Source organism: Arachis stenosperma, chromosome 10, assembly GCF_014773155.1.
Source record: "Arachis stenosperma cultivar V10309 chromosome 10, arast.V10309.gnm1.PFL2, whole genome shotgun sequence".
Taxonomy (NCBI): domain Eukaryota; kingdom Viridiplantae; phylum Streptophyta; class Magnoliopsida; order Fabales; family Fabaceae; genus Arachis; species Arachis stenosperma.
In genome coordinates, this window is record NC_080386.1 from 130,123,380 (window position 1) to 130,142,427 (window position 19,048).

The 19,048-nt window shown below is 40.7% G+C and overlaps 2 protein-coding genes across 2 annotated transcripts; both read right to left on the bottom strand.

Moving 5' to 3' along the window:
- Positions 1-3,718: 3,718 nt before the first annotated feature.
- LOC130957736 (uncharacterized) lies at positions 3,719-8,260 on the bottom strand. The gene has a single exon (XM_057884580.1). The coding sequence runs from the start codon at positions 8,258-8,260 to the stop codon at positions 3,719-3,721; it is 4,542 nt and encodes a 1,513-aa protein (XP_057740563.1).
- Positions 8,261-10,653: 2,393 nt separating this feature from the next.
- Positions 10,654-11,375, bottom strand: LOC130957959 (class I heat shock protein-like). The gene has a single exon (XM_057884824.1). It carries the CDS (start codon positions 11,318-11,320, stop codon positions 10,892-10,894), a length of 429 nt encoding a protein of 142 aa, XP_057740807.1. The 5' UTR covers positions 11,321-11,375; the 3' UTR covers positions 10,654-10,891.
- Between the last annotated feature and the right edge of the window lie 7,673 nt (positions 11,376-19,048).

Below are 19,048 nucleotides of genomic sequence, written 5' to 3' on the forward strand. Positions count from 1 at the left end.
GCTAAGAGTTCGAGACGTTTCTCTGTGTCTTCGGTGCTGGTCGAGTGTTCGTTTGGGGATGAGGTCGGCTCCTCGATTTTGTTTGGTGAAAGATTCGTCTCGGCCGTATTTTGGTCTTGACGTGACCTTTCCGTGTCTTTTGAGGCGTAATTGATTGGTTTGCTTTTCCGAGGGGGCATTTATTGTGGAGGGGGTTTTCTCTCTTTTGCCCCCGTGAATTTTCATTGCTCCCAGGGTCAGTTACGTCTTTTTGCTTTTTTGAAACCGTTTTGCTTCGGCTTTTATTTCCCTCGTCCGTTTTTTCTTTTTTCCAAAAAGGGAACTGTTCATTTTCTGGAGAAGCTTTTGGTTGGTTTCTGCTTTCTAGTGCCGCTTTGTTTCTTCTTGTCTTCAAGCCTTCTCCTCAAGCTTTCTTCGAATTCACCAGGTTGGCATTTTTTTGCCTTTTTTCTTTCATACTTGTTTGTGCATGCCTGTTCTGTTTTTGCTGCGTCTGCTGTTTTTGTTGGGTTCGGGGAGGGGGCTGAGCACCGCCGTTTTTACCTTGATTGTAGTGGTGGTTTAAGGCGTTTGGGTTTGGTAGTGGTGTTTTGGGTTTTTATTTTTGACACTGTTAGAGTTGGTAGGCTGATGGTGGTGCTCCTCCCTGTTTTTAGGTATGCAGCGTCGGAGAAATGAGAGTGTGGGTGCCCCCGTAGCCCCTTCCAGGGGTGTTCCCAATCGCTATGGTTGGGTAACCAGTGATGTATGGGGTGTTCCGTCGCGGATGACGGAGGATGATCTCCAACGGCTCCGCGATCAGGGGGCGATCTGCGGTGGTGGTGAAGAGGAGGGGCGGTATGAGCTCGTGCTCCCTGATGCCGACGAGCGTGTTTGTTATTTGAACCTCCGTTCACCCACCGTGCCGGACTGGATGTGGGTTTATGAATCCATGTTCACTTGGCTTGGTGTGCGGTTCCCCTTCTCGCCATTTGTTCAGGGTTTACTTAGTCGGTGTTCCGTGGCGCCGTCTCAGCTTCACCCGAACAGCTGGGCAGCCGTTCGGTGTTTTGAGTTGGTTTGCCAGTATCTCGACCTCCCGGCCTCGGTTCCCGTTTTCCTCTTTCTTTTCTTGTGCACTCTTCCGACTAAGGAGGGGAAGCACAAGAAAGGATATATGTCTTTCCGTGCTCAACCTCATCGCCGGATCTTCGGGTTGTTTGAGGATTCGTTCCATGGGTTTAAGTGGGAGTATTTTAAGGTGCGTCCCGTTCGGGGGCACCGCCCGTTTTGGCTTACCTTGGAGGGCGAGCGCCGGTTTCCGACGTATTGGAATTTTGGTGCCGGGCCGTCGGTTTTGACTAAGATTTCTTATGACGATTTGTCCCGGGAGGATAAGGATATTGCCAGCGTTTTGTGGCATTTGTTTGGCGAGCGTCCGTTGAATCCTCGGGATGTTATGGGGGATCCCGAGGCTTGTCGGACTTATATTGGTGTGTTCCCTTTTTCTTTCTTTCTTTCTTCTTCTTCTTCTTCTTCTTCTTCTTCTTCTTTTTTTTTTTTTTTAACTCTTCTATTGGTTTCTTTCAGTTGAGATGGCTAGCGGGCTGACTACCTTGGCGAGGCTGAAGGCAGCGTTGGTTCGGGAGGAGGGATCGCCGTCCCCTTCTACTCCTGTTTCGAATCCGGCTGTGGATTCTCATGCTGCTTCTCAGGGGGTGGTTTCCTCGGGGGCGCCTACTGAGGCTCAAGTTCCTCCTGGCTCGCCTGAAGTGGTCGTTTTGACGGGTACTGAGGCTTCTCGGAAGAGGAGTAGGGCCGAGGAGCCGGGTAGCGAGACCTTCGAAGGGGAGGGCTTGGTCCCTAGTGTGATGGACCGACGTTTTGACGCCACGGGCTTCATTGATCAGCACTTGATGCCTGGGACGGAGTCGTTTTTTGATGGCTGTGATGTCTCGTTCCAGGCTGAGTCGGTTTACCGTGCCCTTCTTCGTTCAGCTGTGGTTGTTCGGAAAGCTGAGCTCGTGATGGCCCAAGCGGGTTTGTTGGAGAAGAAGCTTCGGCAGGCTCAGGCTGATGTGACCAAATTGAAGGAGGAGCTCAAGGTCGCTATTACTGCAAAGGAGAAAGCGGCGAAGTCTTCAGAGGATGCTGGGGCGGAGATTCTCCGACTTGCCGGTGTTGAGACTTCGCTTCTTTCTCAACTGGCTGAAGAGCGGAAGCGTTCCTCAGATGCAAGTTCTCAAGCTGCTTTGCTTCTCGCCGAGTCGGAAAATCTGAAGGCTGAGGTCGAAGCTCTGAAGAAGGAGAAAGCGGCTTTGTTGGCTGATGCCGGGGATGCCGTTGCTGCTACCGAGGAGACGATGAAGGCGCAGTTTCTGGTGTTGGCCCCTGGCGTGGATGTGTCTGTGACGGAAGCATTCAAGACCGTCCGTGATGGGCGGATTGTAGATATTTGAGTAGTTTCTTCTTGTATTTTGAACTTTGTTAGTTTCTGAATATTTTTGTATGGCCAAGGGCCGTGATTTTTGGGGATCGTTTAATAGTGTTTTCGGCCGTCCGGGCCTTTTGCATGATCCGTTTGTGGTGTTTATTTGGCCGTTCGGGCTTTTCTGCAATTTTTTGGGCGTGTTTTAACGTAACCGTTCGTTTGGTCGGTTTTTTGGATATCCGTGTGTTCGGCCTGAAGGGTGATCAGTCCTCCAGCGATGGCCGTGTCTTCGTTCCGTGTTTTTGAGAAACAATAGTGGCTTGTAATGGGGATGAAGTGAAAATAACTTGTAAAATTTTATTTGAATAGTTTGGGCCTCGTTAAAACCCTTCGTGAGGGAAAGAGTACCCGAGGTTCTAAAAGACAATGAAAAATAAAAGAAACTAAAGGGTGATTAGGAGAAAGAAAGAAAGGAAAAAATAAAGTGACTTATTTAAGTGTAGTATCTTCGCAAGTTGGCTGCGTTCCAAGTTCTCGGTATTTCGCTGCCGTCTAGTCGTTCGAGTTTATACGCTCCTTTTCCGATTACGGCCTTGATTCTGTATGGTCCTTCCCAGTTGGGGGCGAGCTTTCTTTCTCCTGGGGTCGGGGGACCGATATCGTTTCGTCGTAGGACGAGGTCGTCTTCCGCAAATTCTCGTCGGATGACGCCGTGATTGTACCTTAGGCTGATTCTTTGTTTGAGTGCTAACTCTTTGACGTGAGCTATGCTTCTTTCTTCGTCCACGAGGTCTCGTTCTGCTTCTTCGTCGTTACCTCCGACCGTTTTCCTGGGGCTGGGGTCTCCGATTTCCACTAGGATGACTGCTTCCACGCCGTATGTTAGTCGGAAGGGCGTTTCTCCCGTGCTCGTTTGGGGTGTTGTTCGGTACGACCATAGTACTGATCCCAACTCTTCTGCCCACAGTCCCTTGGCTTCGTCGAGTCGTTTCTTGAGTCCCTTAACGATTATTTTGTTGGCGGATTCTACCTGTCCGTTCGTTTGGGGATGTTCTACCGAGCTGAAGCGATGGGATATGTGTAATCCTTCTAGGAGTTCTCTGAATTTTTGGTCGGTGAACTGGGTTCCGTTGTCCGAGATGATGACCTCGGGTATTCCAAATCGGGTAATGATCTGCCGCCAGACGAATTTTCGACATTGGGTTGCTGTCATGGAGGCCAGGGGCTCGGCTTCAATCCATTTGGTGTAGTAGTCTATGGCGACGATGAGGTATCTGAGTTGGCCGGGTGCTGTGGGGAAGGGCCCGACTAGGTCGATTCCCCAACTGCCGAATGGCCGTTCTGCCGATATAATGCTGAGTTGATGCGGGGCCCTTGGTGCATATTGGCGTGCCTTTGGCATTTGTCGCAGCTTTTTGTTAGTTGTATGGAATCTCGAATGATTGTGGGCCAGAAATAGCCAGCCCTGATGATTTTTTGAGCTAGCGTTTTTCCTCCGATGTGGTGACCACAACAGCCTTCGTGGATCTCGCGGAGTATGTATTCCGTGTTCCCGGGTTCGACACATTTGAGTAGGGGCTGCGAGAATCCACGTTTGTATAGTTGTCCTGCTATGATGGTGTAGTTGGCGGCTTCCCTTTTTATTCGCCTTTCCTCTTTTGGGTCTGGTGGTAGGGTTCCGTTAAGGAGGTATTGAAGGATTGGGTATGTCCAAGACTCCCGATTTGAGGATGTTAGATGTGCGCTAATCGTTGCCGATACGGAAGGCGACCTAACGACCTCCTGGATTAGCGATCTGTTGCCGTGTCCCGATTTTGTACTTGCTAGCTTGGAAAGTAGGTCCGCCCTGGCGTTTCGTTCTCTGGGGACGTGTTGTATGGTGAAGTTTTCGAATCCTTCCTTCAATTCCTTTACCTTGTTGAGGTATAGTTGGAGTAAGGGATCCCGGGTTTGGTAGCTTCCGTTTATTTGGGAGCAGACCACCTGGGAATCGGTATTTACTTCGAGTACCTTTGCGTCGACTTCTCGGGCTAGGGTTAGGCCTGCTAAGAGGGCTTCGTATTCTGCTTGGTTATTTGATACTGGAAAGTCGTATCGTATTGATTGTTCGATAATGATCCCGTTTTGATTTTCGAGTATAATTCCGGCACCTCCGTGAGTGGAGTTTGATGAGCCGTCGACGTGTAGTTTCCATGGTTCGGGTGTGGGTTTGGTCGGTGTCATCTCGGCGATGAAATCGGTTAAGGCCTGCGCTTTGATGGCGTTCCGGGGTTCGAACCTGACCTGGAATTGGGATAACTCGATGGACCATGCTAGCATTCTTCCTGCTAGGTCGGGTTTTTGTAATACCTGTTTGACCGCTTGGTCGGTCCGGACCGTTATGGGGTGAGCTTGGAAGTATTGTCGTAGCCGTCGGGACGCCGAGAGGAGTGCGAAAGCTAGTTTTTCCAGGCGTGAATAACGAGCTTCCGTGTCCTGAAGGACCTTGCTTATGAAGTATATGGGTTTCTGCTCTTTTTTCTCGTTTTCCCGGACGAGTGCTGCGGCGATTGTTTCTCCCGTTATGGAGAGGTATAGGTATAGTGTTTCCCCTGTTTGGGGTTTTGCGAGGATTGGAGGTTCCGCTAGAATCCTTTTGAAGTGTTGGAAGGCTTCTTCGCATTCTGCTTCCCATTTGAAGGGGGTTCCTTTTTTCATAAGTTTGAAAAAAGGAATAGCCTTTTGGGCCGATGCCCCGAGGAACCGGGATAGTGCGGTTAGTCGGCCGGTGAGTTTTTGGATTTCTTTGAGATTTTTGGGACTTGTCATTTCGAGGACGGCGCGGCATTTTTCTGGGTTTGCTTCAACTCCGCGTTGTGTGATCATGAAACCGAGGAATTCTCCTGCTTCCATTCCGAAGGCACATTTTGTTGGGTTGAGTCGCATTTGGTGTTTTCGCAGGGTGTCCATTATTACCTTGAGGTCGTCGGTTAGTTGTTCCCCGGATTCCGTCTTGGCGAGCATGTCGTCAATGTAAACTTCTATTTTGTTTCCGGATAGGTTGCGAAATATCTTGTTAACGAGTCGCTGGTAGGTGGCTCCTGCGTTTTTTAAGCCAAAGGGCATTACTCTATAGCAGTATGTTCCGTCTGGGGTGATAAATGCTGTTTTTTCTTCGTCTGGTCGGTGCATCGGGATCTGGTTGTAGCCGGAATATGCGTCCATGAAGCTGAGGTATCGGTGGCCGGATGCCGCATCTACTAGCCCGTCGATGTTTGGTAGGGGGAAGGCGTCCTTTGGGCATGCTTTGTTGAGATCTGTGTAGTCGACGCACATTCGCCATTTCCCGTTAGATTTTCTAACTAGTACGACGTTGGCTAGCCACGTCGTATAAGGGAGTTCTCGGATGAAGTTGGCTTCGAGTAGGGCTTTTACCTGTTTTCGGACTTCGGTGGCTCGGTCTGGTGACATTTTTCGTCTTCTTTGTGCCACTGGTTTGGCTAGGGGGTCCACCGCCAGATGGTGAGACATAAGGTCGGGGCTTATTCCCGGCATATCGGCTGGTGTAAATGCGAACAAGTCTCTGTTTTGTTTCAGAAGTTGGGAGAGTTCTTCTTTGAGGTCGTATGGGAGGTTTCTGTTGATGAAAGTGTATTCTTCTTTGGTTGGCCCTATCTGTAGTTTTTCCATGTCTCCTTCTGGTTCCGGTCTAGGTTGGCCGTCTAGTCGTGCGTCTAGGTCGGCAAGGAATATTCCGGCTGCGTCCCGGGATTTCTTTCTTAAGGCTAAGCTATTGTTGTCGCATTCGGCCGCGACTTCCCGATCTCCGTGAATGGTTCCGATGGTGCCGTCGTCGGCCCTGAACTTCATGAGGAGGTATTTGGTAAAGATGACTGCGGAGAAGTCGTTGATTGTTTTCCTCCCAAGAATGACGTTATAGGCTGTGGAGTCCTTTAGGACTACGAATTCGGACAAGATCGTCTTTCTCTGATTGCTTGTTCCTATGGTGATGGGAAGGGTAACCGACCCGTCTGGTTTGAGGAAGTTGTCTCCGAGGCCCGTGACGCCGTGACGGTGTGTTTGGAGGTTGTCGTTGCGGAGCCCGAGTTTGTCGAAAGCTCCTCGGAAAAGGATGTTAGAGTCCGCGCCAGTATCTACCAATATTCTTCTTACTAGCCCTGTTCCGATTCGGGCTGATATGACGAAGGGGGCGTCTTCGGCCGACGTGCCGTGTTGGCAGTCTTCCGGTAAGAAAGTTATCGTGCCGTCGGCTATGGTGACTGGGTCGCGGTGCCTGACGGCCATTATTTTGAGGTCCTTTTTCATTGTTAGCTTTGACTTGTTTGGTACGTCCTTGCCCGTGATGACGTTCACTATGATGGTCGGATCCTCCTCGGGGTTTTCCCTGGGGGGCGGCTTTTGGGTTCTTGGGTTGCGCCTTTCTCTTTCTGGTGACTTGTCGATGTTGGCGCGCCTTGGCTCTCTGATGAATTTGGCGAACTCCGGGAGTTTGCCGTCTCGTATGGCTTGTTCGATAGCGTCTTTAAGGTCAAAGCAATCTTGTGTTTTGTGTCCGTAACCTCGGTGGTAGTCGCAGTAGAGGGCTTTGTTTCCTCCTGTTCTTTCCTTGAGTGGTCGGGCTTTGGGAATGACGCCTCGATCTGCTATTTGGTGGTATATCTCAGTAATCGGTGCTGTTAGGGGGGTGTAATTGGAGAATTTTCCTATTCTTGGTGGTCGGTGGGTCGGCTTAAGGTGGTCTCGTTGGTTTTCTTTGGGTGGAGGGTTATGACGGGGAGTCGGGTTGTCGTGCTGCCGTTTGTTGGCAGCGACGACCTGGCTAACCTCCTCGTCGTTGATGTAATCTTTGGCGACGTTCTGGATTTCGTGCATGGTCCATACTGGTTTGGTGGTGAGATGTTTGCGAAAGTCTTCATTCATGAGTCCGTTAGTTAGGCAGAGGCTGGCAACGGAGTCCGTGAGTCCGTCGACCGTCAGGCATTCGTCGTTAAAGCGGTCGAGGTATTTTCTTGTAGATTCTTCTTGTTTTTGTGTGACCCCTAGCAAGCTGATGGGGTGTTTGGCCTTGGTGATTCGGGTCGTGAATTGGGCCATAAATTTTCTTGTGATGTCGTGGAAGCTGGTTATGGATCCGTTCGGGAGGGCGTTGAACCATTTGATCGCTGGTCCGGCAAGGGTCACCGGGAAGGCTCTGCATCGGACTGCGTCGGATGCTCCTTCCAAGTTCATTCTGGCTTCGAAAGCCGTTAGGTGTTCTTGAGGGTCTTTAGTTCCGTCGTACTTCATGTCGGTGGGTTTGTCGAAGCCTCTGGGAAGCTTTGCTTTTAAGATTCTTTCTGTGAAGGGCGTGGCTCCCATTATGACGTGGTCGTTTCTTGTGCGCTTTGCGTGCCGATGTCTCGGGTCTTCGTCCGAATCGTGTTGACGGTTTAGATCGTGGGATGCACTGCGGTGGTGTTTTTTACTGTGTCGCCGTTCTGGCGACCTCTCGTGCCGGTAGTTACGTGAAGTGCTACGATCATCTTTTCTCTCGTGTTGCCGTGTTGGCGACCTTCCACGATAGGATCGTGGCCTGGACGTTGCCTGGCTTCCGTGTTGGTTGGCGTATTTTCCTTTGTCGATGAGTTTACCTTCAAGTTCCTGGACTCGGAGGCAGAGATCTTGAATGATCTGTGTCGCTTTGTCCCTTGCTTGCTCGGGATGTTGTGGATCTGTGACCATGTGCTCGTTTGTTCGGTGGATGGTGCTGGCCATCCGGGCTTGGTTTATGACTTCCTGTTGCTCTGGGGTGGGATGACGTGGTCCGGAGTCGTCTTGGCTTGATGGATTTTCGTCCAAGATGCCCTCCATCTCGTTCGACCGTCGCAGGTCCCCACAGACGGCGCCAATGTACAGGATGATTCTGATACGATCTAGGTGGAGGATCGGGAACCCGCGGGTCGAGTCAGATGCTGGATCGTCCGGATGGAGAGGAGGGGAGGTACCTGCAAAGACACTCCGACGCTCAAGTCAGAATGGATCTAAGAGGTATAAGGTGTGAGGAAGGAATGAATACCTGGAGGGACTTGGGTCCTCTATTTATAGATGATGGTGGTTATCTTATCTTTATCTTATCTGGCTAAGATAAGAGGGGTGTTTGAATTCAAAAGTTGGCTAGGAGCTTTAGGGGGCCGATTCGGGGCCTTCTAGAGAGACGAAATGGGTTGACCCGGTAAGCCGGGTTCGGGTTCGGTCATGGGTACGGGGTCCGTGGGCCGGATCCGTAACAGTAGTCAAATTGGAGAAATTGAGCTGGGGTTAGGATTTTGATTCTAAGATAGCATGATTTGAGTTCTGTTTCTAAGTAATAAACTAATAGGAGTGAGGAGTGATGAATCAATTATTGCTTGTGTTTTCTTTCCTATTTTTGGTTTCGGGGGAATTAAAATATTTGGAGGGAATTAAAATTTGGAGGAAGAAAATTTAAGCAACGCTTTTCACCAGAAATTTATTATATATTTAAAAGCAACTTTTATAAAGTGTGATATATAAATATTATAAATGTTGTTTGTTTAATTTATTAAAGCAACATTTTTTATATGTTTTTAAAATTGATCAAAAATAATACTTATTAACAAAATGTTGTATTAGTCTTATTTTTTTGTAATAAATTTTAAGTGATGTTTTTAACTACTTTAGACAATACTTTTTAAGTGTTATTTATCGCACATGTTGCAATAGCTCAAAAATGTTGTAGTGAGACATGCTATACATACAAGCGTTTTGTACAAGTTGGCTCAAATCCAAGAAAAAAATACGCGCACCACTCCTTTAAAATCGAGCGTCCAATGCACGCGTTCATCATGCCGCACTCTTCCTCTTCTTCCTCAATCAAAACGCAAACCGTCAAGATTCAAGCGACATTCGAAACAAACTACGATTCTAAAGACACGTTCCAACTTCTCGCGAAGAGTAGAAGAAATCAAGAAGAAAAGATACAAATCTCCATAAAAAATACTAGAAAAAACGAAAAAATATTATTCAAGGTACTGTTTTACTGTTCTTCTAGATTTTTTTTCTAGATTGTCTCTGTCATGTGCCTCATCCTTAACCAGCAAAATATTAAAAGATTTCAAGAAGAAATATACTGTCTCCTCCATGTTTTGGGTGTATTTCTTAAATCCTTTAGGTGTATTTCTGTAATTTTTTGGTATATTTTCTGTAACTATTTGAGTGTATTTCTGTAATCTTTTCCGTAACCGTTTAGGTATATTTTTGTAATTACTTGGGTGTATTTCTGTAATCGTTTGGGTGTATTTCTATAATCGTTTGGGTGTAATTCTGAAGTTCCATTATTTTCAAAACAATTTCAAAACTTGATTTCAGAAACCATGAAAATCGAAAAAAAAAAAAACGAAGCAAGAAGGAGATCCAATGAATTTGGCATCAAAAAAAGAAACGAAATCTTTTGAAAAATAGAAGTTATATATTTGCGCGTTAATTGATTTGAATTGATTAAAATTCTGTTAAAGAAGCACGTAACATAAGCAACGCGTTTTATGGATTTCATTCTCTTCAAGCTTGTAAAGCTTGTAAACGCAAAACACTTGTATGTAGAGATTAATCCTATTTTTAATGTGTATTTATATTGTAATATATATTTGGAAAAGTATAGGGTACCAACATATTATCCGCCAACTTCTGCCAACTCTTATTTATATTTGTGTTTTATGGAAGTGTGTTCGTAGATGTGTCTAATAAGTGCTAGGGAGCCAATGGCTTAAGTGTACAATGTGTACAATGGGCTAAATTTTTGGTCCATGAATAAAATGAACATCACCATACTAGCTAGAATAACCATCCGATACCAAGGATAACCATCCGGATACCAAGGATAATAAACATCTCAATAAAAAATTAAACTGATTTTGGGGTTCACCAAGGATCGAACTCTTGACCTTTCGAATCTAGAACTCTAATACCATATCTGAAACCACTCATCCCAAAAGCGTAACCTGACAGGACAATGTAACACTAATGGTCATATCTCTAATACTTCTTAAACCTCCATTGTACACATTGTACGCTTAGGCCATTGGCTCCCTAGACTTTTTCATTTTAAATACATATATAAAAAGACACATCCAGAAAATATATCTATAAAGACACTTCTATCAAACATAGTTATAAAAAAGACATTTTTATTAGACACATCCACAAACACACTTCTATGAAACACAATTACAAATAAGAGTTGGCAGAAATTGGCAGATATGCTGTTGGTAACATAGCGAAACCGTATTTAGAAAAGTATAGGTACAATAACTGCACTCTGTACCTAAATTTTTATCATATTTTATACTAGTAATTAACTCTAGTAACTAATTTTAATATATAGGTAGACATAGCATAGTCGTTATTTATTTTACAAAGAAAACAAAGATACAATTTATTTCTTGGAACACTGACTTGTACTGCAATTCATATCCAAAATTTACGGAATCAATTTCCCTGAATCTGAACCAGTTTGGTGTTTGGTTTCTTGAGCTCTTGCTTAGGGACAGTAACAACAAGCACACCATTCTCCATGTGAGCTTTAACCTGCTCAACCTTAGCATTTTCCGGGAGCCTAAACCTTCTCTGGAACTTCCCGCGGCACCGCTCAACGCGGTGCCACTTTATCATCTTCTTGTTCTTGTCGTCGTCATCGTCGTCATCGGCATGCCTATCACCACTTATCTGAAGCACCCTTCCATCGACCTCCACCTTCACCTCGTCCTTCTTGAGACCGGGAAGATCTGAAAGAAAAACATGCGCGTCTTTTGTCTCCTTCCAATCTGTTGGGGTGCTTAGGACGGGGCACCTGTTCATCATGGACAGAAAAGGGTCTAAGGTTTCATCATCGCCAAGCATTTGAGAAATCAGAGACATTATTATGGTTTCAAAACAAGTTAGATCGATAATAAAAACTTAGTTCAAAGTGAAGTGTTTGTTGTTGTTGTCGGAGTAGTGGTTATGAATTGGTGTCTTCTTATAAAGAGTGCGAAGGGAGGTAGTTTTTATTATTATTATTATTTTTTTAAAGTTAAGAGTGAGGTTCCAACTAAAATTTTATTTGAAAAAAGTATGTTAAATGAGTTATAATTTGTTGGTAAACTTTTTTAGAGTTTAATTGATGAAAATATTTTTAAATATATTGATAAATTAGTGTTTTATTAATTTTTAAAAAATATATAATACATATAATTAAAATTAACTATTAAAATTTACTGAAAGACTGGTATAGTGATATCCTTAAAAGCTTTTCTAATGGATGTTTCTACACTGATGCTTTTTTTTGAATCATGAAACATTCTCGTTGCTTCTTCACTCTGACATCTTGCACCTTTCAGCGTCCTCCTTTGCATAATATTTATTATTATTATTATTATTAGACATCTTTTTTTTAAGCCATGCTTTGTTCGTATAAAGGGTGCAAAGGGGACACAAAATTCAAAATTATGGATACTTTATTTCACATACATTTTTTTTAACTCAATTTTTGTATAAGGTGAAATCATATATAATTAATTGAAAAAAAATGAGAAACAAATTCTTTTTACTTGTTTTCTTTTTGTGGTTATATTTTTTTTGGTTAATCTCTCGGGTACTGTAGAGGCACACAAAGTGGGCGACCTTCCCAAGCAAGCAAACTCCATTCCCATCCTCCAATGAGTATCGAACCCGAGAGAGATGATTAAGGGACACAAATCCTCATCCATCTATGTCAACTTGCGTTGTTTTTTTTTGTGGTTATAACTATCATATTTTTAAATTTTTGGACAATGTTTTCTTTTTTGGTCATGATGTGGTCAGGGTTGTAGCCTTGTTGATAGCGCTCTTTTTGGATTTCTTGTAGATAGCTTTTCTCCATACATCTCTTCTCAACAAACCCAAAACTGGGTAGAGAGTCAAAACAGAACCTCAAAAGAATTCAACAAATCACAACCCAGAAAAAAAAAATAGGATAACAAATAAGACTAAGCACAAGAGACAAGACTATAAGTCTATAACACCATAGTCTATGAAATTGGGCTCAGGTTAAGGCTGGATATGCTCTTGTCAATGGGCTGATTGAGCAACACTGGGCCCGACATATTATTTCCTGCGTTTCAAATAAAATTAAGGTATCCGGGTCTAATGGGCTCAATCCAATAAAGTAAAATGAAGGTTATCCAATCCAATGACCAAAGTTGTGAAATTTATGTGGTAAGTAACAAGTAACGCTGTAACAGATGACCAAAATAAACTAACAAAAGCAAATTGATTTTATTAAAAAAAAAAAACTGACAAGAGGCACGCAACCTTTGCCCATATAGTGACACATTTTTATTTTTAATATTAAATTAATAATGATATTTTTTGAATTGTAAATTATTGTCATATTTTTTTAAAATGTGGGATGATTTAATTTAAGAAATAGAAATTGAACCGTTTAATTTTTAAAAGGTACAGAAATCGAACCGTCCGATTTGTGTATTCCAAAATTTTTTAATTTTTTAAACACAAATCTTTATTTACCTCCCATAATTTTAAAAAACACTAAAAATTACAATATTAAAATATATTACTCATCGTACTTCTATATCTAAATTTTTTAGCCCGTGTAGTAATGGTGCGAGTATATATATAATTAATGACCGAAAAAAAAGGGGGGAAATGGTAAGTTAGAGACAAATAATTGATTTATATATAAGAAAAATGTTTAATTACCTCTGTTTTTATAATTTTGTGAAAATTTTAATTAGGTTTTTATATTTTTTTAATTGAGTTCTTATACCATTTTTTTTAAATTGTGTCTCTATACTTTTTTTTTCTTTTTATTTGGATTTTTGTACTAATTTTTTTTAGTTGGGTCCCTAAACAATTAAAATTACTGTCAAGAGGGACTTAGCTTAGCATTCTTCTTTGGCATGCTCTCCTTTTTTTCATTTTGCTCCATTTTTCTGCTGCTGCTCTGTACTCTTTGTTCGTTTGTGTTTTGCTCAACCACGATCTTAGTATTGCTCAGCTGATGTCCTTGGGTTAGTAGTTGTCCTAGTGTCCTTCCTTACTTTTACAGAGCCACACCTGTCCTTGCATGATACAGCTGTCCTCCTCTAATATTTAGCAAAACATATAACCATTTTATTTTTGAACGTTACTGTGAGAATGAACTTTGGTTCTTTTACATTGCTGAATCACTTGCTGGACTTGGGCTAAAGCAATATAAACTTGGACATATAGGCCTGCATCACTAAACATTCACATTAAATTAGGAAATGGATCCTCTCCAGTTTTTTGAACACTTGACAGAATGCAGTGTAATCTTTTACCTTTGATTCTTTAAGTGGGACCAAAAATAAATAAGAGAGAGAGAATGATGAATGGTTAGATTAAACACTGCACATCATCCAGTTTTTTTTTCACTGGAGAGGATCCACTCCCCATTAAATTATAGGTGAATTATATGGTAAAGATGTAAGTTTACAGATCTTTTTTTTTATGGGATGAAAGAGAGATTGAAAAAGGTAGGACCCACACTTTGAATAACAATAAAATAATCAAAAATAACTATAAAAGGAATTTATTTTCTCTCTCTATACCACTCAATATGTATAGTAGAGTGCCCCTAAATTATATTGGACTTTCCACCCAAAACAATGTTTATCATCATAACTTAATCCAAAATCAAACTAGGCTCAACAGAAACCAATCCTAATGACAAGTCTTTTACATCATATAACAAACTAACGTCATTAGCAACAAGAAATATGTCATCAACATATATGACTAATATAATAAATTTATTTCTACTGATTTTTATATAGATACAACTATTAATAGTGTTTTTCACAAAATTATATGATAAAATGGTATCATTAAATTTGATAAATTATTGTTTAGATGTTTATTTTAGTCTATATATTGACACTAAATTTTCTTTTCTTATTGTCAAGAAACTTTGAGATTAGTCCATATAAACCCCTTCTTCTATGTTATCATTGAGAAAGACAATATTTATATCAATTTATGAAGTTCTAAATCATAATGAGCCACCAAAATCATAATAATTCTTAAAGAATCCTTTTTTGAAACAGATGAAATTTTTTTTTTTATAATTCCATTCTTTTAAGTATAACTTTTAGCACTAAGTCTAACCTTATACCTTTTAATATTGTCTTGTGAGTCATGTTTGGTTTTAAATACTCATTTATAACTCGATTAGATCCCAAATTTTATTGTCATCGATTGATTTCAACTCTTCTTTGATAGCATTAAACCATTTTTCAGAATGGTGAGATTGCATGGCTTGCTTAAAAGATATTGGATCATTGTCAATGCTTAAGTCACACTCTCCCTCTCAAGTGAATAAATTACAAAATCATTTGAAATTATTAGACTTTTTTGTCTTGCTGACCTTCTTAAAATTTCTTGTGGTTCATCTATCACTTGCTCATTTTAGACTTGTGCATCAATATTAGGCTTAACATTTATATACTCATCTAGTGGGTTTAAAATGTTATATTGTTGTCTTGGCATATTATGTGACCGTGACACTGTTAGGAAATTATTTTGATTTTCTAATTTATTTGTGGACAATACATATATTAATTATAATCACAAATGATGCTATTTCAAATTAAATGACTTATATAATAATGATATCATTTATTGTTATAAATGCTAATTGAATAAGTCATTGTTACTTTTGATTTGGAATTAAATGAGAATAAAACCGGATATTATCTTTTGTTCCTTAGATAATTATCTTTTTAGATTTTAGATATATTATCTTTTGGGCTTTAGATACTATTTTATTTGGGTTTAAGGGTTTAATGGGTGCCATGCTCAAATATAAATAGACCTTCAGGATTTCGGTCCCCAATATACCAAAGCTGCCTTTGTTGCTCTTTCCCCATCAAAAGAGTTACAGTTCAGCCGCCTAGGAATACAGAAGGCTTTGGTTGAGGAAGATCGGAAGAACCACAAGATCCAAACTCTTCCGATCGTATGATTCATATTTATGAATTCAGGTACGCTTTCGCATTATGTTATTTTTGGTGATTCAATATGAATGATCTGAAATTTGAAAATTAATTTATTCCAACAAGTGGTATCAGAGCCATCCATAATTTAATCATCAAAATATTTGATTTTATTTCATTGGATCAATATATATACATATGCGTTGTTTACATTTTATATGAAATTGTTGCACACTAATAAAATCGTTCCTGATTGTGTGCGCATCAATACGTATATGCTTTATATATGAAACGTATTCCTTCCATACCGTTTTGGATTGGTTATACATATATATATTGTTAGTAATTTATTATACATATATATTATTATTTTTTTCGATATATGTATATATATGTATATTGTTGCGTGCTTATACTGTATGCTGAGCACGTTTTTAGTACTATATATTTATATATATAATTTTTTTTAAAGGTTTGAAAAGACACCATTAAAATTTAAATCTTTTTGCGATTTAAATATTTTTTTAATTGTTATATAAGGAAATTAGTAACAATTTGGATTATTATACCCACATATTTTATAAAGATTTGGTTTTGGAATAAATTGATTGAACCAAAGTAGCATCTTTTGTGAAAATTGATTTATTCAAAACATAAGGAATACGGTGATATGTAATTCATGCGAATATTGGTCGGCCCAAAGGAAGGCCTATATTTGGCCGAATTACATGCATATATTAATGGTAAATAAATATTTGGGTAACTAAGAATAAAGTAATTCTTATTATTTATGCGGATAATAATCGGCCCAAAGGAAGTTTATTATTTGGCCAAATAATTAGTATTGCACACTTTTGTTTATTTTTTATTAATTATGCGGTCAATAATCGGCCCAAAGGAAGGTTATTGTTTGGCCAATTAATAGAAAATATATGCGGTAATAAATAGGTTGCAAATTTTAAGTTTCCATGTGCGCATTAAGTCGGTCCAAAGAAAGGTTTAATGTGTGACAGGAATTTTGACAATATTTGATTACTGCGATGAGAGTATCACTTACAGTTAATTTTTCTATCCAAAGATTGAAAATTAATGCTGTTCTAGATATCTCAATATGGATTTTTCCCATTATTTAACTAATGTTTATTGCATGTTCTTTTTGTTCTAATCCAGAAACTATGGCTTTAGCTATCAATGTTTCTGCACAAATTAGCAGTATTCCTATGCTGAATAGTTCAAACTTTAAAGTTTGGAAGGATACCGTGGAGATTGTCCTCGGTTGTATGGATCTAGATATAGCTCTTCGAGAAGAGAAACCCACTTCCACTCCAGAAAATCTCAATGAGGTTAAAATAGAGAAGTGGGAGAGATCCAATCGAATGAGCATTATGATCATGAAACGCTCAATTCCTGAGGCGTTTCGGGGCTCCTGAGGCGTTTCGGGGCTCAATTACTGAGGATAAAGATGCCAAATAGTTTCTAAAGGATGTTGAGAAATTCTTTACTAAGAAATTCAGTGCTCACATGGCTTTATCTTCTCAGTATAAAAGAAAGCGTGATACTACTGCGGATGCGCCTTCTCAGCAGAAAAAGGCTAAGAAATAGGATCAAGTTTCAACCTGTTTCTTCTGTAAGAAGGTGGGACACATGAAGAAGGATTGTACCAAATATGCCACTTGGCGTGTGAAAAAGGGTATAATTCTCACTTTTGTTTGTTTTGAGACTAGTTTAAGTTATGCACCTGTTGATACTTGGTGGGTAGATTCTGCTGCTATTACTCATGTAAGTGTCACTATGCAGGGTTGCCTGTGGAGCCGACCGCCAAGTGATGCTGAAAGATACATCTACGTGGCAGACGGTAATATAGTTGCAGTCGAAGCTATAAGAACCTTTAGATTATGTTCCACGAGTGGATTTTACTTGGATTTATTAGAGACATTTTATGTACCGTCATTTAGACGAAATTTGGTTTCTGTTTCTCGTTTGGACAAATCAGGTTATTTTTGTTCATTCGGAGACAATAAAGTCAGTCTCTTTTATAATTCAAATAATATTTGCTCTCGTCATTTGGTGGATAATCTATATAGGCTTAACTTAAATTCCTATAATAATGAAATACTGCAAACGGGTACAAAACAAAAACTGAATGAGAATTCGGCATCATTATGGCACAAACGCCTAGGCCACATCTCTAAACAGAGAATTCAGAGGCTCGTGTCGGATGGAATTCTCGGACCCCTAAATTTGGCAGACTTTGAAAGTCTGCATTGAGTGCATAAAGGGGAAAAGGACAAACGAAAGGAAATTAGGTGCCGAGAGAGCTAGAGATGTCTTAGAACTAATACATACCGATATATGTGGCCCATTCCCTACTGTCTCTTGGAATGGACAACGTTGCTTTATTACGTTCATAGATGATTACTCTCATTATGGGTATCTATATTTAATTCATGAAAAGTCCCAAGTCTTGAATGTTTTCAAGTCTTTCAAAGCTGAAATTGAACTTCAACTTGGAAAGAAAATTAAAGCTGTCAAATCTGATTGTGGTGGTGAATACTACGGAAGATATGACGGTTCAGGTGAGTAACGTCCCGGGCCTTTTTTTCTCTTTTCCTGGAGGAGTGTGGTATTGTTCCGCAATACACCATGCCAGGCAAACCTAGCATGAATGCTGTTGCAGAGCGAAGGAACTGAACTCTTAAGGACATGGTGAGAAGTATGATTAGTCATTCTTTCTTGCCTGAATCACTCTGGGGATAAGCCTTAAAGACCGCAGTGTACATCCTTAATAGGGTGCCAAGCAAAGCAGTTAATAAAACCCCATATGAAATTTGGATTGGGAAAAGGCCCAGTATAAAGCATCTGCATATTTGGGGATGTCTAGCTGAGGCGCGACCTTATAAGCCGCATGAAAGAAAATTGGACTCAAGGACAATTAGTTGCTACTTTGTTGGTTACGCTGAGCGCTCACGGGGGTACAAGTTTTACAATCCTGCATCAAGGTCTATTTTGAAACGGGAAATGCGAGATTTCTTGAGGATGTTGAGTTTGGGGGGAAGGAGATATTAGAAATGTTGCTTTTGATGAGGATTCTGTAACTGACAATGATTAGGTCTTTGTATCTATTATTGTTCAAGACACAGTTATAGTACAAGAGTACAATAAGAATTCTACTGTAGATCCAGTTACAGTACAAGAAAACAATGAGAATATCGTTGTTGCTCAAAGGTGCTACTACAGTACAGGAAAATAATGATAATCCTCCTCAATCCCAATCCATACAACAAGCTTAACAACCTCAAGAAGTGTCATTAAGGAGATCCAATAGAGAAAGGAGAAAATCCATCTATGGTCTCAAACAAGTTTCCCGTTAATGGTATCACAAGTTTAATTAAGTCATTACCTCATGGTTTTGAGGTAAATATTCTAGATGAATGTATATACCGCAAGTTCAGTGGGAGTAAATGCATCTTTTTGGTCTTACATGTTGATGACGTTCTACTTGCCAGTAACGATATAGGCTTGTTACATGAAACTAAGAAATTTCTATCGAACAAATTCAAAATGAAAGATTTTGGTGATGTCTCTTTTGTATTAGGAAACGAGATACTAAGAGATCGCTCTCAAGGTATTCTTGGATGATCACAAAAGAACT